The 16,311-nt window shown below is 42.0% G+C and overlaps 1 protein-coding gene across 1 annotated transcript; it reads right to left on the bottom strand.

Moving 5' to 3' along the window:
• Positions 1–13,780: 13,780 nt before the first annotated feature.
• LOC134210156 (uncharacterized) lies at positions 13,781–16,176 on the bottom strand. Its single transcript, XM_062686179.1, has 5 exons — positions 15,849–16,176; positions 15,150–15,336; positions 14,428–15,088; positions 14,259–14,366; positions 13,781–14,182 (listed from the first exon to the last, which is right to left on the bottom strand). Exons 1-5 carry the CDS (start codon positions 16,174–16,176, stop codon positions 13,781–13,783), a joined length of 1,686 nt encoding a protein of 561 aa, XP_062542163.1.
• Positions 16,177–16,311: the final 135 nt, after the last annotated feature.

Here is a 16,311-nt window from a genome sequence, read left to right as displayed (position 1 = left end):
GACGGCACTTCTCCGACATTATCGACGTCAGGACATATCGTGGCGCTAACATCGACTCTGACCACTATCTGGTGATGGTTAAACTGCGCCCAAAACTATCCGTCATCAACAATGTTCGGTACCGACGACCGCCGCGGTACGACCTAGAGCGACTGAAGCAACCTGATGTCGCCACTGCATTCGCGCAGCATCTCGAGGCAGCGTTGCCGGAAGAGGGTGAGCTCGATGGGGCCCCTCTTGAGGACTGCTGGAATACAGTCAAAGCAGCCATTAACGACGCAGCGGAGAACAACGTCGGGTATATGGGTCGAAGTCGACGGAACGATTGGTTCGACGAAGAGTGCAGACAGATTCTGGAGGAGAAGGACGCAGCGCGGGCGGTCGCGCTGCAGCAAGGTACCCGGCAGAACGTGGAACGTTATAGACGGAAGCGGAGACAGCAAACCCGCCTTTTTAGGAGAAGAAACGCCGTCTGGAAGAAGCGGAGTGCGAGGAGATGGAACAGCTGTGCCGTTCTCAAGATACACGCAAGTTCTATCAGAAGCTCAACGCATCCCGCAAAGGCTTCGTGCCACGAGCCGAAATGTGCCGGGATAAGGATGGGAGCATCTTGACGGAAGAACGTGTGGTGATCGAAAGGTGGAAGCAGCACTACGAGTAACATCTGAATGGCGGTGAGAGTACAGGCAGTGAAAGTTAAGGCAGCGGAGGAGATGACTACGTCAGTTCAGCGGAAGATGGAAGTCAACCAGCCCCCACCTTGAGGGAAGTTAAGGATGCCATTCAACAGCTAAAGACCAATAAAGCAGCTGGTAAGGATGGTATCGGAGCTGAGCTCATCAAGATAGGCCCGGAAAAGCTGGTCACTTGCCTTCACAAACTGATAGTCAAAATCTGGGAAACTGAACAGCTACCGGAGGAGTGGAAGGAAGGGGTTATATGCCCCATCTACAAGAAAGGCGACAAGCTGGAGTGTGAGAACTTTCGAGCGATCACCATCCTTAATGCCGCCTACAAAGTGATATCCCAGATCATCTTCCGTCGTCTGTCACCATTAGTGAACGAGTTCGTGGGAAGTTATCAAGCCGGCTTCGTTGACGGCCGCTCGACAACATACGACATACGGCATACGACAGTCAGTCATGCGGAGAGCCGGGTGTAACAGCCGGGGTACGATTTTCAACAGATCCAATCAATTTATTTGCTTCGCGGATGACATGGACATTGTCGGTCGAACATTTGCAAAGGTGGCAGAACTGTACACCCGCCTGAAACGTGAAGCAACAAAAGTTGGACTGGTGGTGAATGCGTCAAAGACAAAGTACATGCTTGTGGGCGGAACCGAGCGCGACAGGGCCCGCCTGGGAAGCAGTGTTACGATAGACGGGGATACCTTCGAGGTGGTCGAGGAATTCGTCTACCTCGGATCCTTGCTAACGGTTGACAACAACGTTAGTCGTGAAATACGAAGGCGCATCATCTGTGGAAGTCGGGCCTACTACGGGCTCCAGAAGAAACTGCGGTCGAAAAAGATTCGCCACCGCACCAAATGTGTCATGTACGGTTGTCCTCTACGGACATGAAACATGGACAATGCTCGAGGAGGACTTGCAAGCACTCGGAGTATTCGAGAGACGGGTGCTTAGGACCATCTTCTTGGCGGTGTGCAAGAAGACGGTGTGTGGCGGCGAAGAATGAACCATGAGCTCGCCCAACTCTACGGCGAACCCAGTATCCAGAAGGTAGCTAAAGCCGGAAGGGTACGATGGGCAGGACATGTTGCAAGAATGCCGGATAGCAAACCTGCAAAGATGGTGTTCGCTTCCGATCCGGCAGGTAAAAGACGGCGTGGAGCACAGCGAGCGAGATGGGCAGACCAGGTGCAAAACGACTTGGCGAGCGTGGGGCGTATCCGAGGATGGAGAGATGCGGCCTCGAACCGTGCATTGTGGCTTCAAATTGTTGATTCAGTGTTATCTGTTTAGATGTTAACTTAATAAATGAAATGAATGATCTCGAATGACTACGAATGGGCTTGCGTAACATACGTCAAAATGATCCATGTTCATATTTCTTTTCAGGGCAGCGTGATTTAGGTTTTTTTCAACAGTAACCAGATAGTGAGTTCACAACTGTTTCTCATTTATAACCCAAGATGATCACTAGATAACTTTTCCAAAGACTTTAAGCATGCATACAAATGGTACATGTTCATATTTCGTCCTAGACAAGGAAGAGAGTCACAAACTTCCAAAGTTTGGTGCTGTAATGTACGAAAATAGTTTTTTTCTTATTTTCTTGAGAATCATTTATGTAGTTTCTTAAACTAATTATTCAAATGTGAGATGAGCTGGAATTTGAATCTTAATTGTTTTGCATGCATATAGAAACATGTTTTGTAATCATAAAAAGCTCAATGTAGAAAAACACGGCGGTTTGTATGTGATTATACTGTCACCTTTGTCTTCACCATTACCGCCACCAAACTCATTACCAAAACACTACAGTGTCGGGAAAGTTGTTGTATCCCGGATTATGAAAGTTTCACTCCATTCCAGCTGATATTTAATTTAGTTACACCGTATTGCCACCGACGCGACGACGAGATGCACTCGTCGGAATGCAAATTGGTCTTTGAAGTTAGGTACTGAGATAAGTGTGACACTGAAGCATTTTCTCTTTAATTATCATTTACTTTCGGTTGGAGCAGGAAAAATGCCACGGGGTGGTGGAACCGTTGTTTTGTGGAATGTTTTAACGAACTCGATTCTGTACACTTTACCTCCCAAAATGTTTGAAGGTTGAAACAGGCGGACAATGGTAGAGGAGAATCAAGTGAAAGTTGAGAAGTTTGCTCCTTGCTAGCTAATATTACTTTTACGATTCGTGACGGGTTGCCACCCAGTATGAAATTGTTCTCTCGCCCAGTAGTGCACTGCAGATGATAAGGTTGCAGCGTTGAGAAGAATTTCTGCGCAACAGAGCAAAAGATTGTTTCAAGCTTACTTGTTTTGTCTCATAAGCAGCGGTTCTCAATCTGGGGTGGGCGAATCAGTAATTGATCATATAAAAAACATGTCTCACAAACATTCACATCAAAACAGTTTAAATGAGTTGAACTGACTGCACTCTAGGCTCATATTCGAAAGTTTAGAGATTGTGTAGATATCCTACTTCTTTATTATATATTTACACTTCGTAAAAGCCACGTGGAAGGCAAATACGGTTGAGAAACTCCGCTTAACTACGCAGAACGAAATATTTTACAAGAAGCAGCACAGCAGCAGCGGAGTGATAAAACCTTCTTCAAGATATATTTTAGTAGTACTGTCTCGTACTGAACGTTGGCGCAGTCAAATCTAATTTGCTACAATTTGAATCTACTGGAGGGTGCGGCAAAACGAAGCGGAGCTTGATATTCAATCTGGCTGTCTCCGGAGGTTGCGGCTGCAGTGCTTCTTGGGTGTAATGCAATTTGCAAACGGTTTGTTTCCTTGCACTGAATCGTAGTTTAAGAGGATGTATTTGGAGTTGTTCGAGATATAATGACGAATCTGAAGATAAGCGAATGCATTCGAAATTGAGATTGCATCATATTGTTATGAGATAAGTTTATTTTTTCTAACTACAATTTAGGATCAAATGTTCAACATTTTTAGACGTAATTTTATGTTCGATGTGGCCTAATTAGCCAAAATTGTTGACGCATATCTAGCTAAATTGGGTCAATTGTGTGTTTTATAGTTCTGTAGATACTTTTCAAAACTTTTATAGTTTGATGGCAGTACATTTTATTTTCTTAATGAACTTTCCAGTGAGGCTATGTCTTCCCGTTGGGGCCCTTCTTGGCCTAGCGGTAAGATGCGAGGCGATTCCTGGTGCCGATCTAGGCAATTTTCGCTTTGGAAATTGTTTCGACTTCTCTGGGCATAACAGTATCATCGTCTTATGATATTCGAATGCAAAAATGGAAACTCGGCTTAGAAACCTCGCGGTTAATAATTGTGGAAGTGCTGAATGAACACAAAGCAGTGAGGCGGCAATGTCTCAGTAAGGGATGTAATGCCAATAAGAAGAAGAAGAAGATGTCTTTCCGTTGATCAATATTTTGGATAACGTCTTATAATCACCATCAGACGCAGTCGATATTAGACGGGGTGTATACCATCTCTTGGGAAATTATGCATATTACTCGAGAAATGCCGTTGGCATCCCATTGCACAACAGTGATTATGAGTGGAAGTACCAGCAAGCAAAACATAAAATCCGCTTGAAACAGATCAGATCGTGGGTGGGAGAGAACGTTTTTTTTTCGCAATCAACAGCGATGATGGAGCATTTTCGAGCTATTTTTGGGTTTGTCGAATGAAAGGTACCCATCGCAGTACCGCGTTGCGAAATTGTTCTTTCCAGAGAAATGAAACTTTTTTAACGGATGAAGTTTAAATCAATCAAAAGCATTACGCAAGCGTAAACTTTCCATACTGATGAATAAATGAGAAAAAAAAACTAATTATTCATCTTCATCAAAAACATTTAGATTGAACCACCTTTCAGAGCGTTTTTCACTTTAACCCACAATGAAAAAGTATAAGAAATTCAGAATTATCTCTAGGGTAAAAGGTCAAGTTGCTCGCAGACGTTTGCATGTTTATATTCATAATTCATAGAAATATTTACAATCTGAGTGTTTTAAAACATGTTGCTGTATGCTTTTCAACACTATGTAAATAAGTGACACAGATTGGGAGAAAATACACTGTGCTGCAGGACGGGATGCCATGCAGCTACGGCAAAGAAGACACCGATTAGACGTCCGAGCATATATTGCATTCCACTTGAACTGTGGAATTTCTCCATTGTTGTGAATGTTGTCTCGCAACGGCGATATGAGCAAAATGATATCTAATTCAGACGTGAGTGCCTTAGAGTTATCCGACACAATTTATTATGATAGAAAGACAAAATTTTGCCCTCATGTTCTTGTCATCCTACAATGAGAGCATTTCAGTTTTCCAGTTACTCCCGGCCAAAAGTTTGGGTTCTCCCTCGAAAAATATAGGCAAAAGTTTTTGGTCGTATTTTCGCCGTCTTACATCCGATTTCGGATATTTTTAGCTCGATACAAAGAATATGAGTAGATCTTGCACCGTAGGTATTTGTAAATTTTTCGGCGGAAAAACTGTGTTTTATTTCAAAAAATTAAAATGTTTACTCAAGTGCATAGTATGCAAATGGAAATTGTTAGTGCTCTATTTCTTTGATTCGCTATGAGATGAATATATGTACATGGATGGATATGTAGATGGAGATAGGGACAGTTCCCCTATATTGAAATTGTGTGTTCTCGAAGTGTAAGCCAGTTTTATATGTTTGGATGTGTTGTAATTAGTTCAAATTGAATGTTATAATTATCTAAATTTCAACGCCGAACAGTTCACGTTAGACTTAACAATAGACTAGGAACAATCACATTATTTTTCACCTGATGAAGACACTGTGTAGTTTATTTTGTTAATATACAAGCGGGAGTCTCCAGGAAAACCATTTTACCTTAGATGGTGCAGCACATGTGACTGACATCCACGTGCAACGACTGCTTCGATTATTATTTATTCGATTATTGGTATCAGCCCTACTTTGATGGTATCAAAGCCATTGAATATTTAGGGACAGGGCAGGTATTTCCGTCCATCGCTATAGGGGTTAAAACCATCGAAAGGAACGTCCTTTAGCTAGAACTCCACTATAGCAGAACGTATCTCCTGAGCTTACGATTTGATACGGATGAGTTTGTCAAAAAAGTTTCTTTTTTATTGGTTTTCGAGACTATGACGAAAAGACGAAAATACCTGCCAGAACCCTACTTTTTTCCTGTTCGAGTGTGCCACTGCGACCAATTATTAGATCTATTGTAGCGTTACCCGTATCCTTAGTGTTTAAGTGCATGTCGAATTACTCCAGTGCTATTGAGAAGCAATGTAGTATCGGTTTCGATACAGTTGTTGTTTTGTTTTCTCAAGACCACCATGACAAGGTCCCGCTATTTAGACCCTTCATAGAGAGCAATCCCATTGAAGGCGCGCTTCTTATCAATAGGAAATCAATCCTTTCTTGAGAAAACAGAACAGTAATACTGTTTTTGGCCATGCATCGGAGCCCTAGCCACATCCTTGTCTTGCTTCTAGAATATCACCAGTGAAACTCTTAAAACCCGGAATTTAGTTCTGTCTACAAGACCATTTCAAGCAAGAGAATTTGTTCAGTAATAAGAATTTCCGTATGTTCCTCTCACCACCATTATTCACCAGTTCATGAAGAGTTAGTAGGTATTTAAACCTCTAACTCGATTTTTCCAGCAGTAAGTTCAGCCTAGGACCGGGTACCGAGGTTTTTGAACTAATTGCTTGAAAACCGCTGCATAGAGTTTAGCCTTAAACAAGAGGAATTCGAGTCTTTCAACATTAATAACATTAATGTTATTCAACATTAGTAACATTAATTATGTTTTATTTCTGAGACTGCTGTTGGTAGCGGGGACTAAATACGATGAATCCTTAATTACCACAACTTATTGCTTTTTGTTTATGGGTCCTATACACCTCCGGTGGTGCAAAGGGCCGACTTGAAAGATCTCCATCCTGAGCGTTGCCCGGCTATCGCTTTAACCTGTTGCCAGGTTAGATTTCGGTCGACTTCTTTTATTTCTTTATTGAGGCTTCGTCACCATGAGCCTCTGGGTCTGCCTCTGCTGCGATGTCCCGCTGGGTTCCAGTCTAATGCTTGTTTACAGATTTCGTTTCCGCCCCTACGTAGAGTGTGGCCGACTCAGCCCCACTTCCGATCCCGAATTTCTGTTGCTATCGGCCTCTGGTGACAACGACGATGGAGCTTGTTGTTTGAGATCCAGTTGTGAGGCCACCAGGCCCGAATTATATACCGCAGGCATCTGTTAATGAACACCTACAGCCGTTGAGTGTTCTCCACTGATACACACCATGTTTCACTAGCGTATAACAGCACAGATTTCATGTTAGAGTTCAACGATCAACGATTTGGTTTTGTTGACGTTGATGACTAAACCTGCCGAAGAGGAGCGCTCGGCAAGGTTGTTGAGCTTACTCTGCATATCAGAGCGCCGTTGTGCGAGGAGTGCAACATAATCCGCCAATTCGAAGTCATTTAGGTGCTAGGTGCTAGGCTTATTGCCCTAGCTAGAAAAATGGATTAAGCTAGGGCTCTGTTTGGTAGATCTTACACCGCAACACACTACGTCAAAGTGATCTACCGTGTTACGGGAAATTTACTTACATAGTAAACGGAAAGTGCTATTTCACTGCCACACAGACACCATCCCCGTGTCGAAACGTCGGACAAATGTACATCTTGTTTCAATTTCCAAGATTGCGTATCTGTTCTTAAAATGGAATTAAAAATATACAGTCGATTTCTCAATAGTTCATTATACACAAAAATATCATTTCCACGGACCGGACACTATCATTAATAACCATAAAGGCGATAGAGCTTTAGAATCCAATTGATTAGTTAGCATCATCGTCTTCTCATCTTCATTGGCATTACATCCCCCACTGGGACATTGCCGCCTCACTGCTTAGTGGTCATTGAGAACTTCCACAGTTATTAACTGCGAGGTTTCTAAGCCAAGCTAGCATTTCTATATTCGTATAGCATGAGGCTAACATGTTGATACATTTATGCCCAGGGAAGTCGGGATCATTTCCAAACTGAAAATTTCCTAGACTGGCACCGGGAATCAAACCCAGCCACCCTCAGCATGGTCTTACTTTGTAGCTGCGCATCTTACCTCACTGCTTAGGAGGGCCTTCTAGGTTAGCATCAAAATTGATAGGAACTAAAATCTATTTTGAAACGACTTGATAATCTGTCAAAGAAAGAAGCTTAAGAAAAATCTGGTCACTTTAATATTATAGAACAATAAGCTTTGTATGAATATTTCAAGTTTGATTTTTTGAAATTGAAATTTTATTTATATAAAATTATGATTCTACCAGTAGTGGCCCTTTTTGGACATGAAGCATGGACTAGGGTGGACCACACTTACATGAAAATATTCAAATATATTAAGAAAATTATTTTGAGCTTTTTAGTGGAATGTCTTCACTTGTCATAAGACGAGTTTGTACAATCCCATTGAATTCAACCACTTAATTGTATCTTGACAGATACGTATTTCGACCTCAACAGTAAGGCCGTCTTCAGTGTGTCTCGTACTTGACTCGACTCGAGTCGGAAGTCGTGGTGGAATTAATTGGGATTGTACAAACTCGTCTTATGACAAGTGGGATACAAATATATATTTTTTCCTCCCACAAGCTACAGTAAAAATTTCAGTCAGATCCGTCAAGTCTAAGTGGATGCTCAACGAGCATGAAGTTTATATGGGAAAAATCGACTACATATATGAAAAGATGCATACTTTCCACTTTTTTACCTCTAGGTGGCACTGTGGAATTCAATCCCGCTCATTAGTGACATTTACTATATTTACACTATTACGAAGAGGCTTCCGAAAACCGCGAGTGATTTTATCGAAAAATGAAAAAGTTTCGAAATGTAAACGTTGGTTTTCCAGCTTGGGAGCAACGCGCCATTCAGCTATTCTACATGCTGAAAAAATTGTTTTGATTTTTTTTCATATAAGAGTGGTCTACCTTAATGGACATTAAGAGAGGCGGACCGGAGAGCTTTCGGGTTTTTGAGCGAAAAGTTCTGCGTACAATACCCGGAGAAAAACTAGAAAATGGTGTGTGGCGCAGACGCATGAATCATGAACTGTGTCAAGTGTACAAAGAAGAAAAAAGACTTCAGTGGGCTGGTCACTTGGTGCGAATGTCGGAAGAAAGAATAGCGAAAATAATATTCAACAGAGAACCAGATAGAGTCCGGCGACTTCGTGGAAGGCCACGAACACGATGGCTGCACGCGGTTGAATTGGAGCTAAAAACCCTAAACGTTCGTGGAAACTGGAGGAACATCGCTCACGATCGACGATTATGGAGCTCTACAATACGCCAGGCATAGGTGTATTGAAGCTGTAGCCAACCAGGTATTCCAGGTAGGTAATTGGAATGCTTTTTTCTATTTCAATTTATTGAAGAATAATACAATTTATTCAGTCAAAGCTTTTTTAATAAAACAAATTTAAAACAATTTGACGTTTCATAATAAAGAAAGCACAATGCTTTAGTTTTTTTTAATTTTTCGCACTTAGCATGCATGGCGACTGTGGGTACATAACGGACCGTGCGGCTTTCGGCTGCTGCAATTTTGTAAAGCAGCAAAAACCAGTTTACTTCTGCATTCGAATTACCGAAACCGTCGGATGCAGAAGTAAACTTGTTTTTGCTGCGTTACAAGACTGCAACAGCCGAAAACTTCACGTTACGTCTCGCACTTAGGTTCATAAGATCACTGTCGGTTATTGGTTGTATAAAATTCTACCGCTAACGCAGAGCGACGAAGAAGACTAAGGTGAAGTCATGGATGCTTTTGACACTTGTTGTGACACCTATTGAGGGTAAAAAGAGGTCAAATTAGTGCTGTCCAATGAGAGCTTAAAGTAGCTCAAAGTTTCTCCCTGTCTTGCTCATGCTTATTTGTTGGCAAAAAAGAACGAGCAGAACGGGAACAACTTTGAGCTACTTCGAGCTGCTCATTGGACAGCATTATTGTCTTTGGATTGCCATCATCGAATGTTTGCAGACAAGTTGATGGGGAAAGAAGCGGAAGATTTGCCCTTGGGGAAGGTCATAGAAGCATGCAAAATTGCATGGCCACAAACACAAATCGGAGGCCACAAACACTAAAGCATGTAGGTTCTCGGGATGTATTGTAAACCTACACACCGAAAAATTATCAGTCACGCGAATTTTCTGCAAGTTTCAGAGAAATTTTCTTTTATGGTTCGGAGTATAACAGTATGAATTTTCTATTGGAAATTCTGAAGAAAGAATGTTAAAAGAATTGAATTTTTCCCTTAAATGTAAAAAACAGATTTTAGGAAGAACTTAAGGAAATTCGAAGAATTGTTAGTGGATTTTCAGAAAATTTGTTAAAAATTCATTTAATTTTTTCGAAGAAGTTTAGGCGGATGAAAAAAAGAATTCAGCGCCATTTCTGAAACGCCTTCGCCACCGGGTAGAACTACGTCGAACTTCGACGTCGATGATTGTTGAGCCACCTCTAGTCGCAAGTATACTAAATTCTCAGGGATAAACTAATATACAAAAGTCATTTTTAATTACTTTTGAAAAGGAGTGAAGGAGTAATATGAGTGAAATCAAACATCAACAACAAATATCTTTTAAATGTCTATAATATCATATGATTATCCGATATATCGATATGTTCATTCCAATATATCGATGATATCGATACTTTGATTCGATTATCGTATCGAATCAAATATCGATATTTTGAAGTATCGGAACGTCCCTAGTTCAATCGTAGCGATGCCGTCGGATTCGAATACGGCATGCTGATTTGGTGATATCCCAGATCATCTTCCGTCGTCTGTCACCATTAGTGAACGAGTTCGTGGGAAGTTATCAAGCAGGCTTCGTTGACGGCCGCTCGACAACGGATCAGATCTCTACTGTGCGGCAAATCCTTCAAAAATGCCGTGAATACCTGTATCTGTTCATTGATTTCAAGGTGGCATACGACAGTATAGACCGCGTAGAACTATGGAAAATTATGGACGAGAACAGCTTCCCTGGGAAACTTACCAGACTGATCAAAGCAACGGTGGATGGTGTGCAAATTTTGTGAAGATTTCGGGCGAACACTCCAGTTCGTTCGAATCGCGCCCGGGACTAAGACAAGGTGATGGACTTTCGTGCCTGTTGTTCAACATTGCGCTAGAAGGTGTCATGCGGAGAGCCGGGTGTAGCAGCCGGGGTACGATTTTCAACAGATCCAGTCAATTTATTTGCTTCGCGGATGACATGGACATTGTCGGCCGAACATTTGCAAAGGTGGCAGAACTGTACACCCGCCTGAAACGTGAAGCAACAAAAGTTGGACTGGTGGTGAATGCGTCAATGACAAAGTACATGCTTGTGGGCGGAACCGAGCGCGACAGGGTCCGCCTGGGAAGAAGTGTTACGATAGACGGGAGTACCTTCGGGGTGGTCGAGGAATTCGTCTACCTCGGATCCTTGCTAACGGCTGACAACAACGTTAGTCGTGAAATACGAAAGCGCATCATCTGTGGAAGTCGGGCCTACTGCGGGCTCCAGAAGAAACTACGGTCGAAAAAGATTCGCCAACACACCAAATGTGTCATGTACAAGGCGCTTATAAGACCGGTTGTCCTCTACGGACATGAAACATGGACAATGCTCGAGGAGGACTTGCAAGCACTCGGAGTATTCGAGAGACGGGTGCTTAGGACCATCTTTGGCGGTGTGCAAGAAGACGGTGTGTGGCGGCGAAGAATGAACCATGAGCTCGCCCAACTCTACGGCGAACCCAGTATCCAGAAGGTAGCTAAAGCCGGAAGGGTACGATGGGCAGGACATGTTGCAAGAATGCCGGACAGCAACCCTGCGAAGTTGGTGTTCGCTTCCGATCCGGCAGGTACAGAGACGGCGTGGAGTGCAGCGAGCGAGGTTTGCAGACCAGGTGCAAAACGACTTGGCGAGCGTGGGGCGCATTCGAGTATGGAGAGATGCGGCATCGAACCGTTTGTTGTGGCGTCAAATTGTTGATTCAGAGTTATCTGTTCAGATGTTAACTAAATAAATGAAATGAATGAATGCTTATTTGGGAGAGCTGCGTCAAAACTCATTATCTGAAACTCCAACGAGTGCAAAACAAGCTCCTGAGGATGATCCTCAACATTCCTCTCGGGACACGAAATTCTGAGGTCCACCGTCTGGCTGATATCAAAACGCTTCACTTGGCGAGTGTAACGATCGGTTAGGCCGCTATTCTATTAGGGTGCTAGTTCCAATCTAGGTTACCAAATTTTCAATGTGAATATTAGTGTACATATTAGTTAGGTTATCAAGAGATCGCAGCAAGCCATGCGCGCGAATAGTTGCTTTTGGATTTTCTGTCACGTTTTTGTTCGTTCCCCCACGAATTAGATTCGGCTGATGTGGACTGGACGGACTGGACGTGAGTTACCAGCCAGTCTGAAATGGGTCTGTGGAGCTGCAGTAGAGCTAACACCTAACTAACTAACACCTAGCTAACACACGACTCAAAACAATCGATAACAAAATACTGACGAAGTCCTCAAGTAGATGACGAAATGCTTATCTGTTTGATACATTAAAATAATTAGTGGAAGTAAATGGAAGAAAATAATCGTTTAACCGTGTAACATTTCCCCTAAGACGCTTGCAAATAATTAATCATCAATAATGTGTTTCTACTATTCCATGTACGGGAATATAGGAATATTTGAAATTGCGTACTTGTGTCTGTCTAAAAATGTGCAATACAATTATCTACACCAGAATCAACCAATGACCTTCATTTTTTTAAGTCCACCAGAATGAAAGCCTTCCGACTGATTTCGTGGGCTTCAATGATTGAACCTTGTAGGCATGCGACTGAGAATATATTAAACGCTGCATCCGAAAGTTATGTATGTACGTGCGGAGTTCGTTTTAACGTTGAAAATATGGGAAGCCCAGGTCAGGCCACATGTTAAAATAATCAAGCCAACAGTACAGATCCACACGCTTGCATCGAACGGCATCTCAAAAATGTTGACTCCGTACTACAAATAAATAATTGTGAAAACAGTTTTCAACGAGAATCGGCTATAGAAGCCCACGAAGATGTTGACCGCACATTGTAGATCCGGTTTTACTCCAAGCTCTGGGAAACAGGAGGAACATATCCGATCATGGGCTCCCAAACTTCGGGCCCCGACCCACAGAGGGGTCGTGGTCTTATCAATGGTGGGTCGCGATATACAAATTTTGATTACTTTTGACCCACAAATCTATACCAGCTTTAAGATTTGGATCTAAGTGATAATTTGATGATTAGAGAGCAACAAATTTTACGAAGACTATGGCCTTCTTTTGTTATATAAGATTTTGGTGGTACAATGAAGTGTGAAGTCCAATACAATTCAAAACTAATCCAAATCCAATCCAAATTCAATCCGAATATAAACCAAACCAAACCAATTCCAATCCAAATCCAATTCATATCCAATCCAAATCCAATCCAAATCCATTCCAAATATAATCCAAATCCAATCCAAATCCAATCCAAATCCATTCCAAATATAATCCAAATCCAATCCAAATCCAATCCAAATCCAATCCAAATCCAATCCAAATCCAATCCAAATCCAATCCAAATCCAATCCAAATCCAATCCAAATCCAATCCAAATCAATCCAAACCAATCCAAATCCAATCCAAATCCAATCCAAATCCAATCCAAATCCAATCCAAATCCAATCCAAATCCAATCCAAATCCAATCCAAATCCAATCCAAATCCAATCCAAATCCAATCCAAATACAATCCAAATCCAATCAAAATCCAATCCAATCCAAATCATGAGATTTTGACAAATATAATGATGGCGTATAAAGCAAGTTATTGAACCTGGTGGCAGGCAAGCAGTATGGGATTCTGCTGAGTCAGTCGCATATCCCAAAAGTTTGAGAACATCTGTATTATATGATTGTGGTGCTCTACAACGATTTATTTTGCATTCTTGAGTATCATTGTGTACATTATATGTTTCAAAAACATGTCTACTATTCTACGTACGGGAATATAGGAATGCGTGAGATCTTGTGCTTTCGCCACACGATTTCACCCGATAATAATAATATAGCAGATCCTAGCCCCCAACCCATTAGTTCAATAGAAAACCAAATATCTACCACATTCAATGGTCTGAATGACACGGCCCTGTCGCAGCTTGGTTTGCTAAAGTGCATTCTGTTGTGTTCGCGAATAAAAATACCCGTTTCCAGTATCCTCATCATGCCTACGTTCATGTGCTCTCGGAAGGTATAGTTCATCTTCATCGGCAGGTATCCTATGCTGTTTGTGAAAAATACTAATTCCCTCAGGTAACACTTCTCAACTTCATCATAGGTTTCACTCACTCTCTGGTAAGCAGTTGAGGTATACACGTGGTATGCAAAAAGACCCTGTGATGATAGAAAATGAGAATAAACACGTTATAAAAATTGTTTTCATAACTTGTAAGCATACAAACAAACTTACCTCTCGTATCTTTGCAATACCGTCATTCACACTGTAAATATTCATCGAACCGTTTTTCAATAGCAATTTCTTCTCGTACAGAGCTCGTCGGACTGGTTCTGTGCTCGTCTGAAATGGGAATTCAATTATATGCACCTGAATCCATCACCGAACTTCTTTTCTCACTCACAGAAAGATAATGACGATTATAAGGCGTATCGGCAGTGGCTACTTCTAGTTTTGACTCCAGGAGGTCCTTCAAGGTGCTGATCCTTTCCGAGGGTGCTTGAATCAGCGAAATTATTTTCGCTGAATAGCTCGCTTCTAAGAACATCAGTCCAATCAAGCTCACCAGAATGAAAGCCTTCCGACTGATTCCGTAGGCTTCAATATTTGAACCTTGTTGGCATGCGACTGGGATTATATTGAATGCAGCATCCGAAAGCGGTGTCTGATCGCCGTCCATTTCTCTGTTGAAAAGATACGCGGCCAAAGTAAGGCCTCCCGCTAGAATAGTCAACCCAGCAGTGCAATTCCACACCATTGCATCGAACGGCAGTTCGAAAATGTTATCCGTCGTGGACAAATTGGGAGTTTTATAGATGATTCGTACAAAGGTACGAATTGGCACCTTGGTATAGGAGAGTGCTTTCAATCGCGGTTGTGTCATGAACAGCAGCGCAGCGCCAAAATCTGTTCGGTTGCCAATTATGTCGCTGCACATTCCTTCAATGTTGGAGTAACACCAGCTGGTGGCGTACTTTTTCTTCATAGTAGCATTGAGATAAAAATCGTACAATACTTTTGCAATGTGGTAGGAATTTCGAGTAATTGTGTCAATTTGCGGGCTCCTGAAATAATTGGAAGAGGATCAAGATTATATGAAATACAAAATATACGCCCTTGGCTCACTCGTAATCATCGAAATGGCTTAGTGTGTAGTTCGAAGTGTAGATTAGTGTTGTTCTAATGGGCGTGAGTTGTAGATTTTTTCGGCGCACGGCAACAGATTTTCCTATTTGTTGGTCTTCAAAAGCGCCATTTCTCCAAATAGCCACAACACTGGTGATGAGTTCGCTGTTAATCGAAATTCTGTAAACTACAACAAAATACATTAACTTTTGTCCATTATTTTTAGTATTTCAAAGTCATCAACTGATTGACAAGTATTCCTGATTTAATGTCGGTAGGCAGTGGCGTAGCCAGGGGGTGGTTTTGGGCATAAAACCCCCAGAGACAAAATTTTTAGAAGAAATTTTTTTCGAAAAAAATGTTCAGAAAACCCCAGACCAATTTTCTGGCTACGCCACTGTCGGTATGTAAACTATAACGGTGTTCAATAAACATATAGTGTTCAGGTTTACATGGGGACACGGAAGGTTTTGTAACGGCCTAATCAGAAAATGATGAAACTAGATGGTCAACACTGAGGTCTAATAATATTAGACCTCAGTGTTGACCATCTAGTTTCATCATTTTCTGATTATATTATATTGATTGGAAAATCATTGGTATGTAACCATTATATGACAGGTTTAAAAACTATCGTATTTGTAAAGCACAGTTCATTGAATGCAATTACTGATTACACTGATTATAAGCTCAACTCACCATCTTTCGCCACCAACTCCCCTTCCTTCGTCCAAGCGAAGTAAAACAAATTGCAGCTGCCGGTCACTTCAAGAGCACTCACTAAACGTAGCATATCGGTTTCCTTCGACTCCGCGGCTGCCAAATCGTCGTCAGTGCTATCAAGAAGAACCCATCGAATTTTGTGATAGATCCGATATCGCGCTTCCGTCAGTAACCGTTCACTGCTCGGACAGGCCCTGTCAATCACTGCCAAATGTTGATGCGGCTCAAGCGTGTCCAAATGTGCTAAATTTTCCACAGAATCATTGTGCAGCTGCATAAGATGCGGCTTGTGGGACGCCATCATCATGCGCCTGACGAGGCTCGCAGACTTATCTGAGTATTTTTCACGATGAACATTGTATATCAAATTCTACATCAAATACCCACCGTTGGTCCAGCAAACAAAAACGGCAATTTTGAGAGGTATCTTGAAAACCTG

Source organism: Armigeres subalbatus, chromosome 2 (genome assembly GCF_024139115.2).
Source record: "Armigeres subalbatus isolate Guangzhou_Male chromosome 2, GZ_Asu_2, whole genome shotgun sequence".
Classification (NCBI taxonomy): domain Eukaryota; kingdom Metazoa; phylum Arthropoda; class Insecta; order Diptera; family Culicidae; genus Armigeres; species Armigeres subalbatus.
Note: the sequence above shows the minus strand (reverse complement) of the source record. Positions and strands in the feature narration are given on the sequence as shown.

Excerpts from the sequence above, each read along its gene's own strand:
- LOC134210156 (XM_062686179.1), bottom strand. The coding sequence starts at position 16,176 with ATGATGGCGTCCCACAAGCCGCATCTTATGCAGCTGCACAATGATTCT. Across the intron at positions 15,337-15,848 it reads GGAGTTGGTGGCGAAAGATG|TTTACAGAATTTCGATTAAC; the intron begins GTGAGTTGAGCT and ends ATTTTGTTGTAG. Across the intron at positions 14,183-14,258 it reads GTATTGCAAAGATACGAGAG|GGTCTTTTTGCATACCACGT; the intron begins GTAAGTTTGTTT and ends CTATCATCACAG.